The 19,936-nt window shown below is 41.0% G+C and overlaps 1 protein-coding gene across 2 annotated transcripts in view; it reads right to left on the bottom strand.

Moving 5' to 3' along the window:
* ALPK2 (alpha kinase 2) overlaps positions 1–19,205 on the bottom strand; it is a 68,054-nt gene extending 48,849 nt beyond the window's left edge. For both annotated transcript variants that reach the window (XM_058171853.1, XM_058171854.1), the window contains exons 1-2: positions 19,157–19,205; positions 13,685–15,132 (exon numbers count right to left, since the gene is read on the bottom strand). In XM_058171853.1, coding sequence (XP_058027836.1) covers positions 13,685–15,010 — 1,326 coding nt within the window. In that variant the 5' untranslated portion in view covers positions 15,011–15,132; positions 19,157–19,205. The remainder of the gene's footprint in view (positions 1–13,684; positions 15,133–19,156) is intronic.
* Between the last annotated feature and the right edge of the window lie 731 nt (positions 19,206–19,936).

The raw sequence follows: 19,936 nt of genomic DNA, 5'->3' as shown, positions 1-19,936 counted from the left end.
AAGACGAGTTAAATATTTAACAGCCTTTGATTATTGCCACAGGGAAGTATGAATACGCAGCTAGTCCTTGACTTATGACTCTAATGGAGCCTGCTCATTATTGTTGTGAGTCTTGATGGTCATACGCTGGATCATCACGTGACCAATCTGGTTTTACAACCTTTTTTGCAGCAGTCATTAAGCAAAGCACTGCAGTCCTTAAGTGAATCTGCGGTCATTAAACAAATGCCGCAGTTGTTAAGTAAACTCATTGCTCACCATGGGGCATTTTTGCTGATAACTGGAAATAAATGCCCATTTTCAGCAAAGCTGTCATAATTGTGGGTCAGATGAATGTGGTCAGATGAATGTGGGATGGTGCCAATGGCCCTAAATGTGCTGAGCACCCAATTTGTGGTCATGTGATCACATGGGGAGGGGTGGCTGTCAGAATTTCAGAACAGAGCCAGTTTGGGGGGGGTGCTGTCAGAACTTTGAACTGTTGCTAAGCAACTGGCCGTAAGTCAGGGACTGCCTGTACAGTGGTGCCTTATGAATTGCCAACCAAAACATCAACCTTTCAAAAGATTCATGAATCACCTTTTCCATGATACCGGGACAAGTTTATAGGTAGTCCTTGCTTAACTATAGCAACCTCTGGTGGCTCAGACTGGTAAGACAGTCTGTTATTAACAGCAGCTGCTTGCAATTACTGCAGGTTCAAGTCCCACCAGGCCCAAGGTTGACTCAGCCTTCCATCCTTTATAAGGTAGGTAAAATGAGGACCCAGATTGTTGGGGGCAATAAGTTGACTTTGTATATAATATACAAATGGATGAAGACTATTGCTTGACACAATGTAAGCCGCCCTGAGTCTTCGGAGAAGGGCGGGATATAAATGCAAATTTTAAAAAAAAACCGAGACCACAATTTTCATTGCTAAACAATGTGGTTTAATAGCACAAGGTCATATCACTGCATCACTAAGCAACAGCAATCGCAGCATCCCAACATCCCCATTGCTTTTGTAAACAAGGATTGTTGGTCATCCAGAGAGAACCTCATGTGACTGGGACCTATGACTTCCTGCCAGCTTCCAACATGCAAAGTCAATGGGGAAGCCAGCGGGAAGTCATGGATCCTGGTCGTCACAAGCAGGTTGGTGGGCAGGCAGGTGAGCACTATGGAGGGCTGTTGGGCAGAGGAGGGGTTGCTGCACCCTGAGTACAGCAAGGCTGGGGGTGGCAGGTGCAGTGCGAGCGCAACCAAGCAGGGCAGCCACCTGCCTGCCTGGGACCCACACTTACCCAGCTGCCCATTGGGCTCCTCAGGAAATAAATACAATGGCAGCAGGGGCAATTTACCACTTCCCTGCCAGCTTCTCCATTGACTTGTGGGAAGTTGGCAGGGAGGATGGCAAATGCTGATAGTAATAGCACTTACATACCGCTTCATAGTGCTTTTACAGCCCTCTCTAAACAGTTTACAGAATCAGCCTATTGGCCCCAATAATCTGGGTCCTCATTTGACCCACCTCTGAAGGATGGAAGGCTGAGTCAACCTTGAGCCGCTCAGAATCGAATTGATCGTGTAACCATGGGATGCTGCAACTATTCTAAAGGCAAGTCAGTTGCCAAGTGCCTGAATTGCAATCCACATGGCTGTGGAGGTACTGTGGCGGCCATAACTTTGAGGACTGGCCGTAAGAATCTTTCCTAAGCACTATTACCAGCCGTAAGCACGGTTGTAACTTTGAACCGTTGCTGAATGAGTGGTTGCTAATTGAGAGCTACCTATATATGCATGACAGTCGATTTCAATTATTTATCTTAAGCTTCCTGATATCTATAATGACAGCCCTATGAAACATGTCTGTGTTAGACCATTTGGGCTAATGCAGGGGTCTGCAAACTTGGCTCTTTTAAGACTTGTGGACTTCAACTCCCAGAGTTCTGGGAGTTGAAGTCCACAAGTCTTAAAAGGGCCAAGTTTGCAGATCCCTGGGCTAGTGTATTTCCCCTGAAGTCCTCATCCCTCCACCATCAGAAACGTACAAACCACCTTGGATATGCCCATTTTAAACTACAAATGTATTCCTCATTTTCTAATTATTTATTCCCCACTTGTTACCTCTGGCCACACCAGTGCCTTGTACTACCAAGAAGGTGGATCCATTTAAGTGGCATTTCAAAGCTCAGCAGCCATTTCTTCACCTCAGGTAGCCCCTTCTCAAACTATCCTGTTTATGTCTATGGAGATTCTTAATCATCCAGGTCTCAATTATCCAATATCTATTATTTGTTGTGAATTTATTTCACTTCCAGGATGTTTCTGTACACAGATCTATGTTTTATGGTAGGCCTATTATGTAGGACAGTAAAAATTCTTGCCCTACTTGCTTATGGAGATTCTCCATCATCCAGATCACGGTTGTTCCAAAGGTGCTTTTTCAAGAGGCGACTGGACTTTCTTTATTTTTCTTTGAAGACATTTCACTTTTTATCCAAGAAGCTTTTTCAGCTCTGACTGAGTGGTGAGGAATGGAAGGGTTTATATTTGAGGACACAGACAAACCAGGGGTGAAATCCAACAGGTTCTGACAGGTTCTGGAGAACCGATAGCAGAAATTTTGAGTAGTTCAGTAGTTCAGGCAAATACCACCTCTGGCTGACCCCAGAGTGGGGTGGGAATGGAGATTTTGCAGTATCCTTCCCCTGCCCTGCCCACCAAACCACACCATGCCCACCAAGCCACGCCCACAGAACTGGTAGTAAAAAAAATTGGATTTCACCACTGAGACAAACCCCCAGGTGGCCTCAACAACTCTTTAAAACAGGGGTGTCAAACTCGATGTCATTGAGGGCCGTATAAGGGTTGTGTTTGACCTTGGGTGGGTGGGGCCAGGATGGGCGGGGGCGGGGCCAGTGCAATGTCACTCTTGTCAGGGGTGCCTGTGGCAGCCCAAGAGCTCTGCCAGCAAAAACGGGCTCCCGAGCTCCGTTTTCAGCTGAGACGGCCTCCTGCAACCCTCTGCCAGTGAAAACAGAGCTCTGGCAGCATGGGCCGGTCCTTCACTGTTTCCAGGGTGGCCCCGCAGACCAGAATTAAGCACCCCATGGGCTGGATTCAGCTGGCGGGCCTTGAGTTTGACAGCCCTGCTCTAAAAGAATACAAATGAGCAGCTGTCTGCAAGGACTATAAATCCTGCCATTCCCCACCATTCAGCTAGAACTGAAGAAGGTTCTTGGATGAAAAGCGAAATGTCTTCAAAGAAAAACCAGAAAGTTCCAGTTGCCTCTTGAAAAAGCACCGTTGGGCCATCCTGTTCATCTACTATACATTCTTTTGCCTCTTTGTTGCACAGTCTGGTGCCTCTGATTTCACCTTGGGAATTGTGCTTTTATCCGCTCCAGGTTTCTAGGCAACAGCCTCCCCTGTGAATTTTCTTAACAACTGCCAGCAGCTTCCCACTACCCACCACCCACAAAAGAATGACATTTTTAACAAGGAGTTTTTTTGCCATTAAGGAAGCCTTTCAGATCTGACACTTGCTCTTGAAAAATATTCATTGCCCTAATGAAATTAAATTGGACCGCAAAACCCTAACTTCTAAGCTCACGAGACAAATCAATCCAAGGTTCTCATTCAAAGCATAAATGAACAGGCTCAAATATTATATTTTTGACACATTATGCAAAGACTTAGCCCGTTTGAGAAATCGGAAATATGGAAGAGGGGAAAAATGGATGCAGCAATTTCAGCATTAAGGTGGATAAAGGTAAAGGTAAAGGTTCCTCTTGCAGATATGTGTCTAGCCGTTCCCGACTCTAGGGGCTGTCCGAGCCAGCGCTGTCTGAAGACGTCTCTATGGTCATGTGGCCGGCACGACTAAACGCCAAAGGTGCACGGAACCCTGTTACTTTCCCACCAAAGGTGGTCCCTATTTTTCTACTTGCATTTTTACGTGCTTTCAAAACTGCTAGGTTGGCAGAAGCTGGGACAAGTAACGGGAGCTCACCCCATTACACGGCACTAGGGATTCGAACCGCTAAACTGCCGATTGACAAGCTCAGCATCTTAGCCACTGAGCCACTGCGTCCCTTTAATAAGGTAAATACATACACTCAATTTCTGTGACAACAGATGAACGATTGGCAGACTTTGAGAACCAGGATGGTTGAGAACCAGATCATCCTAGGTAAGGTATTAAATTGCTAAATTAAAAATAATTGCTACCAACCTGCCTTCCATTGAGGACCTGTATACTGCACGAATCAAGAAGAGGGCCATGAAAATATTTGCAGATCCCTCGCATCCAGGACATAAACTGTTTCAACTCCCACCCTCAAAATGACGCTATAGAGCACTACACAACAGAACAACTAGACACAAGAACAGTTTTTTCCTGAAGGCCATCACTCTGCTAAACAAATAATTCCCTCAACACTGTCAAACACTCAAACACTCAAACACTGTCAAACTATTTACTAAATCTGCACTACTATTAATCTTCTCATCGTTCCCATCACCAATCTCTTTCCACTTACGACTGTATGACTGTAACTTTGTTGCTGGCAATCCTTATGATTTATATTGATATATTGACCATCATTTGTGTTGTAAATGTTGTACCTTGATGAACGTATCTTTTCTTGTATGTACACTGAGAGCATATGCACCAAGACAAATTCCTTGTGTGTCCAATCACACTTGGCCAATAAAAAATCTATTCTATTCTATTCTATTCTATTTCTGGGTCAGGGGTGTCCAAACTTGGCAACTTTAAGACTTGTGGACTTCAACTCCCAGAATTCCAAAGCAAAGCTGGCTGAAGAATTCTGGGAGTTGAAGTCCACAAGTCTTAAAGTTGCCAAGTTTGGACACCCCTGTTCTATGTGGTTTCTAAGGGTTGACACTCATCTGATAGCGCATAATCAGTCAAATCCCAAACATGCAAAACAGTCAACCACATGTTTTTCATCTTACATCCCTGCGGCAAGACCCTGAAGGTGACAGGAAGAGAATTTAGGGCCCAGTGAACCAAATTGTTTATATTCATTGACCATTTCTCAAAGATAGTCCTCAATATGCAGTTGGTCGTTTAGTACAGGTGTCTCCAACCTTGTCAACTTTAAAACTTGTGGACTTCAACTCCCAGAATCCCTCAGCCAGCAAAGCTGGCTGAGAATTCTGGGAGTTGAAGTCCACAAGTCTTAAAGTTGACAAGGTTGGAGACCCCTGGTTTAGCAACCATTCAATGTTACAATGGAACCTCCAAAAAAGACTTTATGATCGAGTTATGAAGTTCTGCCATCTCCCTACAGATCATGTGACCGCATTTTAGCCATTTAGTATCCAGCCTTCATTTATGACCCTTTGCAGTACACTGTAGTCACATGACCATAATTTAAGACAGTTGTGCCAGAAACCATGTTTACTTTCAGTTTCCAGCAAAAATCAGCCAATAACCATCAATGGATTTGCTTAACAACTACCGCAAAAAAGGTTGTGAAAACAGCCCTCTTGACCGCATGGTGATGCTCTTTATCACTTTCACGATTTACGACTGTAATTGCCAGGCCAAATTACAGTCATAACCTAAGGACTACCTGTATGGCTAGCATGCTGACCTAATAGGATGGGAGCAATAATGATTTATCAAAAAAATTACAACGCAGGGGTGAAATCCAGCAGATTCTGACAGATTCTAGAGAACCGGTAGTGGAAATTTTGAGTCGTTCGGAGAACTGGCAAATATCACCTCTGGCTGGCCCCAGAGTGGGGTGGGAATGGGGATTTTGCAATATCCTTCCCCTAGGAGTGGGGAGTGAATGGGGATTTTGCAGTACCCTTCCCCTGGAGTGGGGTGGGAATGGAGATTTTGCAGTATCTTTCCCCTGCCACGCCCACAGAACCAGTAGTAAAAAAAATTGGATTTCACCACTGGTACAACGTCATTCTGTGATATATATTTGGTCCACCTTTGTCTTGTTTTTGAATATATTGGGTCAAAGTTATACAAACAGTGGGTCAACTTTTGCTCAGGATTACTTGGCAAAGTGCCAAAACTTTGCTAGAACCCCTGCATATAACATTTATTAATTGCATGCTAAATCAAATTGAAAGTGACTTGGTTGCTTTAAGTCAGCTGGGTTTTTGGTGTAACAGGTAAGAGTAGAAGAGGAAACAGGAAGGGGGGAAGTTTTATTGAAAACTCCTTTAATGCTGCATATGTAATGAAGAGATTGTATCCTTCCTCTAAATGTGGTGTCAGTGTTACAAAACTCAAACATAATAGAAAATAATTTATTATGGAATGCAACAAGTGTTGAAATTCTAATCCCATTTCATTCCGAAACATTTATTCATAACTTCACCAAACCATACATTTCTCCAAAATATTCTCAACTGATGTTGAATAGGTTAAAAAGAGTTTTATATACTTGTTACTGGAAAATAATCTCTTCTGATCTCTGATCTCTTCTATGGAAAGGGGCTTAGATCTGGCCTGTGGAGCCACCCTGGAAACAGCGAAGGACCAGACTTGTCTCTGCCAGCAAAAATGGGCTCCCAATCGGCATTTTCAGCTGGGACAGCCTCCTGTAACCCTCCACTAGTGAAAACGGAACTCGGGAGGGCCGTGCAGCCCTCTGGAGCTCCGTTTTCGCTGGCAGAGGGTTCAAGGCATCAGGGACTGGTCAGCCCCTCCTGCTGAGCCCTTTTGGACAGTACAGATAGTCCTTGACTTACAACAGTTCATTTTCTGACCATTCAAAGTTATAACGGTCCTGAAAAAATTTCAGATTAAAAGGGACCTTGTAGGTCATCTAGTCCAATCCCCTGCTGCAGAAACCATCCCAGCTGAAAATGGAGATTGGGAGCCAATTTTCGCTGGCAGAGCACTCGGGCCGCCACAGGCGCCCCTGACACAAGTAACGTCAAGCTGGCCACACCCATCCTGAGCACGCCCCCCACCCCGGCCCCCCTGAGGTCAAACACAACCCTGATGCAAACTGAAATCGAGTTTGACACCCCTGGTCCTATGACATCAGCAGGAATTCTGAGAGATGATTTTCGCCACATGCTACATACATATGACAAAATGACTTGCTCCAGAGCTGAAAATAACTCGTGCCAAACACTAACCATTTTTAAAATAACTACAAGGGTACGTCAAATTACACAGCTATCCAAAGGCCAATTAAAATTCCATTCCGTTCAAATTAAACCTTCAGCTCTCCCATTGGAGATACATAACGATAAGCTTGGCTGGGCATAAAAGCAGTTTCACATCATGCATTACTCAGATATACAACTATTAACCAGATTATGTTCAGAGGAAAAGGTGTTTTATTTTTCCCTCTCTCTTTTGCATTGCAGCCAGAGGGAAATTTCACAGTATGAATTTGCAGGTAATTCTGATAATCCCACAGTACCGTCCTCGGCTTTGATCCGTTGTTCCTACAGTAAAAAAGCAATATCTGCTTTTTAAGTAAATCCTTGGAATGTTTCCCAAGACAAATATATAAAGAACAAGAAATAGGTTCTGGATTTACAGAAAGCAAAGCTGGAGGGAAGATGAAACTGCTTGCAACACACACACACACACAAAACCCACATAGTTTTATAGATGGCATATGCCCCCTGAAAAATTGGCAAAAATGTTTAAAGACAAATCATCCAATTGTTGGAAATGCCATCAAATACCAGGATCTTATTATCATATGTGGTGGACATGGTAAAAAGGTAGTGTCGTGTCCCACTCCTCCGCTGACGGCCGGGTCAGGGAAATCCGAATCAGGCTTGCCTCTGCAGCTCTGCCCAAAGTCCTAGCAAAGTCCTCAGAGCAGGCAGGAGACCAGAAAGTGACTTCAGCAAGATAAGTTCGACTTTGCCTGACTCAGAGACTGCCAGAAAGCAGATCCTTTATATAGGCCATGGGGTGTGGCTCCATGACTCAGCACTCATTAAGGCCTGCCCCTCCCTTCCTTCTGTTGCCTCCGCCTATCCAGTCTTCTGATGCGAGGGTCACTCCAATCAGCAGCTGTTGGAAATAAACTTTCCTCAGGCTCACATGCTGTGGAGGAGGGGGAGGGGTCTAGCTGCTCCGTTTGCCTGGGCATGGAGCCAGGGCTGGGGCTGGGGGATGCTCCCTCCTCTGCAGCCTGCTTGGGCATGGAGCCAGGGCTGGGACCGGGAGGTGCCCCCTCCTCTTCAGCTTGTCTGGGCATGGAGCCAGGACTGGGGCCAGGAGGCATACATTCTTCCGTGTTCGGGAGCAGATAAGAAGGCCCCGGCTGCTGTGAGAGCGGGCAAGACACAACAGGTAGAGTTTATTGGAACAGAATTAAGATTTGGCTAGAGGAAATGACCCAACAACATATTGATTTAAAACCGATACTGTGTATCCTACCAGAGACAATTAATAAAGAAAATGTATATTTGATTATTCATATAATAACTGCAGCAAGGATAGTATTTGCACAAAGATGGAAAGCAGAGAAAATCCCTTCGGAAGGGGAAGTAATTAAAAAAAATTTAGACTGTGCCAAAATGAATAGACTAACCTTGATGATTAAAGAGAGAGAAGATACGGAATATTTTAAGATATGAGGAAAATTTTATAATTGGTTAGAAAAGAGAAATAGATAAAGATTTTGATAACGAGGAGAACATTATATTAAATATATTGTACTTGGGGGGGAAATATTGTAATAGAGAAATGGAAACTATAAGGGAAGAAATGATGATAGGAGGAGTAATTAACTTTTAATCTGAATTGTTTTTCAGAGCCGTTGTAACTTTGAATGGTCACAGAACGAACTGTTGTAAATCAAGGACTATCTGTACTGTCCAAAAGGACAGTAAATAACTCTGTAACAGAGTTGTTAACGCTTGGAACACATTACCTGACTCTGTGGTCTCTTCTCAAAATCCCAAAAACTTCAACCAAAAACTGTCTACTATTGACCTCACCCAATGTTGGGATTCAAATAATTTAACAACCGGTTCTCTGACTTGATGATTTCTTCCAACAACCAGTTCACCAAACTGCTCAGAAAGTTAACAACCGGTTCTCCCGAAGTGGTGCGAACTGGCTGAATCCCACCACTGACCTCACCCCATTCCTAAGAAGACTATAAGGGGCGTGCATAAGAGCACAAAAGTGCCTACCGTTCCTGTCCTACTGTTCCCTTTCATTATATCAAATTAATATAGTTGTTGCATACTTTTGCTTATATATTAAGTTTGTGTATACTGTTGTGACAAAATAAATAAATAAATAAATAAATAAATAAATAAATAAATAAATAAATAAATAAATAAATAAATAAATAAATAAATAAATAAATAAATAAGAAGTAGTTACTAAAGAAACACCAAGATGGCACACGGAATGATTGATGTATTATATGTTTGTTTTTGTAAAAAAATACAAAAAAAATTACAACAACCCCCCCCTACATTGATCATTGTTGATTTTATGTTTGGTTTTTCTTTTATAAAAAAGTTTGTCTGTTTGCAGCTTTACAATGAGACACTGCTGGAGGTTGCTTATGGAAACATCTTCCATTGTTGTGGCCCTTTGCTTTCTGAAAGACAGACAACCTCAATGTGTGGGCAAACTCTGAAGTGATGCAATGGAAGAAAACTACGAGAACATTATGGTACATAAAGAACTTGCTTGGTTGTTTTCTCCTTCTTCTGCCTTGAAACTCTGCCCGCTGACAGATTGCATCAACCCTTCACTGACACCTCTGACCTTTTGGCAAGTTGAAGAAATGTCAATTTGTCATGGTAGGCCTGTCACCAAAATGACTCTGAACTGGTGACGTGGAAGGGTTCGTATGGTTTCTGCTCACTCTCTGAGCAAATGGAAATATGCTGTGATTCTGAAGCATGCTGGATTCAAAATGACTATCCAATGACCTGGCTTCTAGGGCCCATGAGCAACTGATGTGTTTTTAAATAGTCCAAAACATTTCTGTTTTTAGAAATGGAAGGATAAAGTTGGGCATTGGAAAGCTTATTTCATATTTCCGGCTTTTTAACATCAGATTAAAATGGTTAACGTGGGATTAACAATGGTCAACAACCAATACGCCATCGTTATTTAAGCATGTGCTTAAATCTGAAGAGCTGCAGAAAGTGGCAGCAGCTGGTTGACCTTATCTAGGTTCAAAAGTGAAACTTGGGTCACACTGGATGGGAGACCATCAGGAAATGCCAGGGATGTAGGCTAGGTTGGGAATAGAGGAAGACAACAGAAATTACTTCTGAGGAAGCTACCCATGATGTCATCAGGGCTCAGCCTGAAAATTTCATCTAAACCTAAGCACATAAAAGTTGGAGACAATATATCAAGAAAGCTAAAAGTTCAGCTTGTTTTTTTTTTCCAATAGAAGTTGGCTTTATTTATTCCGTTCTAATTTTTTCAGTGTTAGTTGCTGAAATATGTTCCACTGTAGGAGTATCCTTTATTCAGGCAATAAAATAAGACATATACACATATACCTAAACATAGTCTTAAAGAGAAAATGTATTTTTTAAAATTTAATTCAAATTTACAAAGAGAACCAGTTTGGTGTAGTGGTTAAAGTACTAGTCTAGAAACCTGGAGTTCTATTAGTTCTAATTCTGTTTTAGGCAGTGGTGGGATTCAAGTATTTTAACAACCGGTTCTCTGCCCTAATGATTTCTTCCAACAACCAGTTTGCCAAACTGCTCAGAAAGTTAACAACTGGTTCTCCCGAAGTGGTGCAAACTGGCTGAATCCCAGCACTGGTTTTAGGCATGAAAGCTGACTGATGACTTTGGGCCAGTCCCTCTCTCTCAGCAAAGCTCATCTCACAATTGTTGTGATGAGGGAAATAGGAAACAAGAGCATTAAGTATGTTCACTGCCTTTGAACAAAATCATTGTCAGTCAATTGCAAAAGGCAGCTTTGTTTGGAACACCTTGCATCCTGTAATGATATCTTTAACACTCTCAAATAACATCTACCTATCAACTCAACATTGCCTTTCATCATCATAATTATAAAAGAATAGAGGCAGAGGCTCGCATCAAGTCAAACAAACTGTCCAAGAAGAAATTATTGACTGATTATGTAAAAGATAGTCAAGAACAAGTACTGAAGTTAAAATTAAAAATCAGAACTTCCTGAAGGTACAAGTAACAAAGCATAAATATCAAAATAATGTAATAAAAACACAAACAGAATGCTGGCAAGGAAAAGCTTTACATGCTCAAGTTCTACAAAACATCAAGGAAAAAATGGATAAAAATAAAAGCTGGCTTAAAACCTGAATGTTAAAAAAAGAAACTGAAGGCTTAATTTTGTTTGTTCAAGAGCAAGCTATTTGAACTAATCAAGACCACAACTGAAAAAAATCATCAAATGAATCAAAGTGCAAATTGTAGAAAGAAGCAGAAGAAACAGTAGCTCATATATTGTGCTCATGCAGGAAGATCACACAAACTGATTATAAACAACTGTATAACACAGTCACAAAAATGAGTCCTGAAACATTTCTAAAAATTATCATGCACTAGTAATGAAAAATTGGTTGGGATATATTGTTGGAAAAGTAGTTGAAAATGAGCGGATTAAAATATTGTGGGTTTTCCAAATACAAACGGGTAAAAAAGAAATCGTGGATAACTGAGATGGCAGAACCAGTACCAGTACTGTAGAACAGAAGGGAAAGAATTTGAGAAGACCAGAAATTATCAAGATCTGAAAATTAAAATTGAAATATTATGGTATAAATTGGCAATGATGGTCCTAGTAATATATGGGGTAATTTTTGTGGATCTGCACATATACTACACTAACACACTATGACATCCTAGGTTCTTGGGAAGAAGTCAATGCAAATGAAGGTCAACACCAGCTAAAGGACTAACAGTTGTGACTTTACATTCTTGTGTATAATAATAATGATTTCCAAGGTCCTTTCATATTAGCTTTTCTTGTACAATCACCACATCACAAAGTGTATGCAAAAAGTACAAAAAGATGTGTACAAAAAGTACACATCGCAAAGTGTACTTCCTGTTAAAGACTACTTCAGCTTCAATTGCAATAATACAAGAACAACCAATAGATTTAAACTTAATGTTAACCGCTTCAATCTAGATTGCAGAAAATATGACTTGTAACAGAGTTGTCAGTGCTTGGAACACATTACCTGACTCTGTGGTCTCTTCTCATAATCCCAAAAGCTTTAACCAAAAACTGTCTACTGTTGACCTCACCCCATTCCTAAGAGGACTATAAGGGGCGTGCATAAGAGCACAAACATGCCTACCGTTCCTGTCCCATTGTTTTTTGTCTTATATATATATGCTTATACTTCCTTATATTTCCTCATATATATGTTTATATACTATATAATCATTTTGTGTGATGCTTGTGTACATTGTTGTGACAAAAATAAATAAATAAATAAATAAATAAAGATCCAAATGTCAAAATGTTCCAGATCAATTATAATTTCATGGCAGACTTAATTCTCTTGTTCTCACTCCCCCATCACCTTTAAAAAAAAATAAAAGAGTAGCAAGGAATGTAGAAAGTAAAGTTTGCTAAGTTGAAGCAGACTTGACACTCTGGCTGGTCCAAATGTGAGATTCACAGAGGGGGAAAAAATGGAAAGACCATATGCCACCAGATGGGAAGAGAAGATGAAAGCTGTTCACTACCACCACTCTTCATACACCCTCCCAATACTACCTTGTTCCTGTTTTGTATAATTTCTCTTTCATTTTCCATCTCTCTACATTTAAAAAACACACACCATGAATGAAGTTGAAGAAGGACATTTTTCAAGAGGTTTTTTTCTGCTGAGCTTGCAAAAAAATAATAATGCATGTAGAAAATGATAGCTGGACCCAGCTACTATTTACCTTATTTCTTTCATTGTTAAATTGCAATAACACTTTTCTATGCATGGCAATATTATACTATGATAGATCAATAGCCTAGTAAGCCTTAGTTTAGCTAAGTCATTCAAGATTGTTTAAAGGATCATGAAAATTTAGGAATGAGAAATCATAGTGAGGACCTAGATTGTTGGGGCCAATATGCTGACTCTGTAAACCGCTTAGAGAGGGCTGCAAAGCACTACGAAGCAGTATATAAGTCCAAGTGCTATTGCTAGAGTTCTGAGAATCAGAATAGAGCTGAAAGAAACCTTGGAGATCTTCTAGTCCAGCCCTCTGCTCAAGCAGGAGATCCTATTACAATTCTAAAATTCTTGAGAAAGAAGTAGAATATATCATCCAGGTAATTCGAGAATTGCAAGCAACCTCTTTTCTCTAAACTCTTCCTAATTCCAAAGCAATAAGGAGTTCATTCTGTCCAGAGTTGAGAAGCTGCCCGGTAGGAAAAAGCCACTGCTTCAATAAAGGACATTGAATAGATTCAATATCAGATTTCTCTTTCCAGCTGTCTACTGGTCCCCTTAGTACCACTTGCTATTATCAGGACCTTCCACGCCTTCCCTCTTTCTATAATTAGGACAGCAGCTATGGTTAATCTGGGCCATTTTTCAAAACCAGATTTCCTCAACAGCAGTAGCCGTCAATCAACAGTTTGAATGGCTCGCATTCTTTCAAGACATGTTGGAATCAAGTGCATTTGAAGTCCCTGGAGATGCATCTTCCCAAAGATACGTTACAGAAATAAACATTTTCTTACCTTCGGCATAGCACTTTCCTCTGCTGCTTGGCTTTCTTCTGATGGGCCAGTAATCCATTCGCCTACCAATCGGTCCCTTTGCTCGCTTCCTTGACCACAAAATAAAGTATCGTTGTCTGCAACATTGGTTAACCCCAAGGTGGTCTTTCCTTGTCTGTGAAGCGAAGTGGCTGAACCTAGATGATTTGTTTCCCTCTGAATTGTATGAAGTTTGGATTTGTGAAGCGGTTTAGTGGGTAGCGCCTTTAAAGAATCTTCTGCGGAATGGGGCAGCCCGGACTTCCCTCGCATCGTTTTCTTTCCCACCTGCATTACTCGCTGAGACTTGATTTCCCCTGAGAAGTTTCTGCATTCTGCAGTATCTTGTTTGCCTGCTGTCGCTGAAGAAACATCTAAGCGTCGTGAAGGTGATTTCATTGCTGAAGTTCCATTTTCTACGCCTTGTGATCTAAGAGCAGAAACATGACAACTTGAGCAACTGTTGCTACGATTTTCTTCTCCTGTTCTGGAGTAATTATTTTTAATTATAACCGGTTGTTTCTGCTTTTCTTTGGTTTTCATACCAAGATTCATACTCTGCTGTTGCCCAACAGTCAGTGTCATTCCTGTTTGCAAAGTTGATGGTCTGCACGCCGTCAAGTTGCTCCTGACAGCTACCTCTTTGGACTTTGACGGATGTCTACTGAAGCCAATGGTGGTCTCCATAGGCATAGTGTCATCTGATACTTGAAACAGACGAGGCATTTCACTGAGGAAGTAAGAACACGCATCACAATCGGTACTCGGGATTAGCTCCTCCTCCTCATCACTTTCCAACAGAAACTTCAGCTTTGCTTCCCAGTCCTCATAGATCTCCTCCTTCATCACATCAGAACATTCAGTATCTTCAAGGAAATCATTCTGAAAAACCTCAGTGGCTTCAATAAAGTTTCCATCCAGGTCAAGGTCAAGGCCACTATCCGCCGTAAAAGTGGAATTCTCTGCTAAGTAGAACTTATCTTCTAGAGGAACCCTTGTGTGACTCTTAGACAGCATGTCCTTTTTCAAAACTTTGCTGAGGCTACCCTTTTCACATGTCTTGGCATATTCGGTTGTTTGACAAGCAGTTAAGACTTTAGCATTAAAGCAACAGCTGTCCGTGCGCTCATAAATCTGACTTGCTAGCATGGAATCTACTTGTGAGCTGTCAGATCCATCTACCTTGCCTTCGATAGAATTCCAACATTCTTCAACCACATCATAAATAAAAAGACCAGAGACACTTTGGGTTGTGCTCAGAATAAAACTGTCATTTTTCTTCAGAGAGGATACATTGTTAATTTCCATTTTTTCCCTCTTCAAGCAATTAGCATTTTTATAATGATTTTCTATTGTAGGAAAAGTGTCTCATTTATAGAAGACTGTTGCTCCTATGATTTTCTTCATTCATAGTCCAACGGATTCTGGTTCTGGAAAATTTAATGATTAATCAGACGAATCATGAGTTAAGTCACGAGCATTTTGTAAGAGCTAAAGCTTTTATAATTTTTGCACTTTTATTTCAGTTTTTTATATGATGACTTATCGCCAAGCTAGATTTGATATTCTTCAGATTCTCTTGAAGTCAGTTTAAGAAAGCTGAAGAACCGGTTTTTCTAGCCAAACACACCAGCTTGATGCTCGCACACCTCTAGATTTTAAAACACATAGAACATTAAATGTTAATCTTTACTATTATATTTATAAGCCTTCCAATTCCATCCATGTAATAGTAATATTAAACAATTAATATACATTCATTTAACAGAGACATGTTTTAATGTAGGACTGAAGTGTTCCAAATAAGAAGCATCTTTGACTATCAAATGACAAAAATTCAACCATTGAATAAAAGACAATACTCTTGAGATCTAGCATCTAATCTATGACGTAAATTGAATTCCAAAGGAGGGAGAATGAATCAAGTAAGCAGAATGTTCTTTAGAGCAGAAATGACTCCAGGATTACCTGCAGAGGTTTCGTGTGGTTATAAAAGTTAAGACCAGGCCTGGTGGATCTTTCCAAAGGCTTAGTCCAGTATTTTATTTCACAGGGCAGCTGACCAAACATCTCTGGACAACTCACAAGTAGGAGATAGATAGAGATATACCCCTCTTCTACCATGGTTACCCTGCGGCTGCTATTTACCACGTGCAGCTGTAGGACATTCTGATCATTGCATGATTCACCTTGTACCTGCTTACAGGCAAAGACTTAAAGCCACAAAACCAATAATTAAATCAGTAAAGACCTGGACGGAGGAATCAAAATTAAAGCTATAGGCATGTTTTGACTGCACTGATTGGAATATTTTTAAAGATACCTCTGCAGACCTGGATGAACTCACAGATACTGTAACATCATATGTCAGCTTCTGTGAAGACCTATGTGTACCTACAAGGAACTTGCGAATATACAGTAACAACAAACCTTGGTTTACACCTAAACTTAAGCAGCTACGACATTCCAAAGAGGAAGCCTACAGAAAAGGTGATAAAATGCTGTACAATCAGGCCAGAAATGCACTAACAAGGGAGATCAGAGCAGCAAAAAGAAGCTACTCTGAAAAGCTAAAGAATCAGTTTTCAGCAAATGAACCAGCAAACATGTGGAAAACTCTTAAAAATATCACCGGCTATGGCAAACCTCCTTCCCAGGCTGAAGGTAATCAACAACTGGCAGATGACCTGAATGAGTTTTACTGCAGGTTTGAAAGGAAACTACAGCCACCTATCTCCACAACCCCCATCTCAGACACACCAACAACAGCCAAGCCTCCTACAACTGACCCCATTTCATTGGGTTCACAACCCTAGTGATCACAGAAAAGGAAGTGCAGGACCTATTTCACAGACAAAAGCCAGGAAAAGCTCCAGGCCCAGACAAGATAACTCCTTCTTGCTTAAAAGTCTGTGCTTACCAATTGGCCCCATCTTCACCCATATTTTCAATAAATCACTAGAGATGTGTTATGTTCCTTCTTGCTTCAAACGCTCTACCATCATCCCAGTGCCAAGAAGCCCACCATCAAGGAACTGAATGACTACAGACCAGTTGCTCTAACATCTGTAGTCATGAAAACCTTTGAAAGGCTAGTGCTTTCCTACCTGAAAACCATCACGGATCCGCTGTTAGACCCCTTGCAATTTGCATACCGAGCAAATAGATCAACAGATGATGCTGTTAATATGGCTCTGCACTACATCCTACAACATCTTGAGTCTCCAAAGACCTATGCAAGGGTCCTTTTTGTAGACTTTAGTTCAGCATTCAATACCATCATTCCAGACATTCTTCTAACTAAGCTAAACCAGCTACAGGTACCGGAACAGACTTGTAAGTGGATCACAAGCTTCCTAACAAACAGGAAGCAGCAGGTGAAGCTAAGCAAGATCACATCAAATACCTGTACAATTAGCACAGGGGCCCCCCAAGGCTGTGTGCTCTCCCCACTTCTCTCTGTATACCAATGACTGCATCTCCAATGATCCATCTGTTAAGCTACTGAAGTTCGCAGATGACACAACAGTGATTGGTCTCATTCGAGACAATGACGAATCCGCATATAGACAAGAGGTCGAACGACTAGCCTTGTGGTGCAACCAAAACAATCTGGAACTGAACACACTCAAAACCGTAGAAATGGTGGTAGACTTTAGGAGAAACCCTTCCATACTTCCACCTCTCACAATACTTGACAACACAGTATCAACAGTAGAAACCTTCAAATTTCTAGGTTCTATCATATCGCAAGATCTCAAATGGACAGCTAACATCAAAACATCATTAAAAAGGACAACAAAGAATGTTCTTTCTGCCAACTCAGTAAGCTCAAACTGCCCAAGGAGCTGCTGATCCAGTTCTACAGAGGAATTATTGAGTCTGTCATTTGCACCTCTATAACTGTCTGGTTCGGTTCTGCAACCCAACAAGAAAACACAGACTTCAGAGGATAATTAGAACTGCAGAAAAATAATTGCTACCAACCTGCCTTCCATTGAAGACCTGTATACTGCACGAATCAAGAAGAGGGCCGTGAAAATATTTACAGATCCCTCGCATCCTGGACATAAACTGTTTCAACTCCTACCCTCAAAACGACGCTATAGAGCACTGCACACCAGAACAACTAGACACAAGAACAGTTTTTTCCCGAAGGCCATCACTCTGCTAAACAAATAATTCCATCAACACTGTCAGACTATTTACTGAATCTGCACTACTATTAATCGTCTCATAGTTCCCATCACCAATCTCTTTCCACTTATGACTGTATGACTATAACTTGTTGCTGGCAATCCTTATGATTTATATTGATATATTGACCATCAATTGTGTTGTAAATGTTGTACCTTGATGAACGTATCTTTTCTTTTATGTACACTGAGAGCATATGCACCAAGACAAATTCCTTGTGTGTCCAATCACACTTGGCCAATAAAAAATTCTATTCTATTCTATTCTATTCTATTCTATTCTATTCTATTCGAAGGCCAGTTTTCTCCAATACAGGAGTAACATTGCATCTTTAAGACCAGTGGTGGGTTAACTATGGAATGCTGTGCTTCTTGGAGTCATGGATGTTCTGTCTCTGGAAGTTTTCAAGCCAAAGTTGGACACCCATTTGACTGGAATGATAAGAGAAGTTCTCCTTGGGCAGGAGACTGAACTAGAAGCAGAGGTGGTATTTCACCGGTTCAGACCAGTTCAGGCGAACTGGTAGTAGCAACCTGTGGGTGACCCACCCGCCCCGGCACTATGCCGTCCTATTTAGTCACGTTTTTCTAAGCCGCACACATGTGTGCAAGCTGCACACATGAGCAAAGCGCATGTGCAGAAGGCTGTGGGGATGCACGGAAGGCTGCAAGCATGCTTGGAGGGTGCGTGTACGCTCACATTTTGGGTGTTGAGGAAACCAGTAGATAAAGTATGTGAACCCCACCTCTGATTAGACGAATTCCAAGGTTTCTTCAACCTTATGTTCTAGGGCAGGGGTCTCCAACCTTGGCAACTTTAAGACCTGTGGACTCCAACTCAGAGAATTCCTCAGCCAGCAAAGTCCACAGGTCTTAAAGTTGCCAAGGTTGGAGACCCCTGTTCTAGGGAGGATTACTTCAGAATAAACGTTCATAGGATCACATTGTCATGGACTGGTGTTTATAGACAAGTTTCTAGTTTTAGATTCATTTCTTAGAAATGCTCCAAAAAGGAAGAAAATGGCAATAAGATATTTAGGTCATAAAACTGATTATCTCCTTGAATTTCAAATATGGAAATATCTTCCTGGCTTTTTTTTTAACTGATCTCTTGCTTATTCTTAAATCAAATTATCTGTGGTTTCTGTTTGCCTGGGAACATGAGAAAAGAGAAAAATTGCTTTTCCATATTTATAGGGAAATATTTTTAAACATTAGCTTCTTCCTGAACAACACACTTCAATTCAAGTTTTATTACCTGAGAATATCAGAGAATGGGTTTTATGTTCAGGCTGTCTTCAGCTGGAAATAAAGAACAGAAAATGATCAGAGCAGTGGCAAATCTACATATTCCATTGTGAATAAATCTGAGACATTCAATGTATGTCTGAATAGTCACCATCAATCCATAGATATGGGAAACATTCACAAGTTTGCTGATCTGTGTTCAGTAATAAGCTTGCTAAGAGTCATATCTATGGTGATTTCACAGGTGATATGGCATTTATAGAGAATAAGGAAGTTTATATCGATGGAGATGTGCAGAAACTACACATCGACTTTGTTTAACAACCCTACTAGTGGTTGTTAAACCTATTGGTAGCAGCTCTATCATTAGGCAAAATAGTCACTAAGTGGAAAATCACATGGCCATGATTGTACTTTTCTTTTCCTCACCCCCTGCCCCTTGGAATGCTCACTCCAGTGCCGAAATAATTAGCAAGAAGGGAATTAATGTTTATATTTACTTTCATTGGAGAGAAAGGGATTTTTAAGAGAGTAAGCAGACACACAATGGGGAATGTACATTGAAAGAATGCAGTGGCATAACTTCCAACAATCACTGAATGAGTGATCATTAACCAAGGAGTACTTGTGTGTCAGAGGAAATCTAAATCAAGTTGAATGCAATGGGGTAGTTAAGAAGGCTGCCTGTTTAAATGACAAGAAGGTCAGTAATGAATGCATACAGAAATATGGGTGACCCATATGAAATACAGTATTTCATAAAAACTGATACGGTCATAACTCTAACGTA

The sequence above is a fragment of the Ahaetulla prasina genome, chromosome 2 (assembly GCF_028640845.1).
Source record: "Ahaetulla prasina isolate Xishuangbanna chromosome 2, ASM2864084v1, whole genome shotgun sequence".
NCBI classification, from domain to species: domain Eukaryota; kingdom Metazoa; phylum Chordata; class Lepidosauria; order Squamata; family Colubridae; genus Ahaetulla; species Ahaetulla prasina.
Note: the sequence above shows the minus strand (reverse complement) of the source record. Positions and strands in the feature narration are given on the sequence as shown.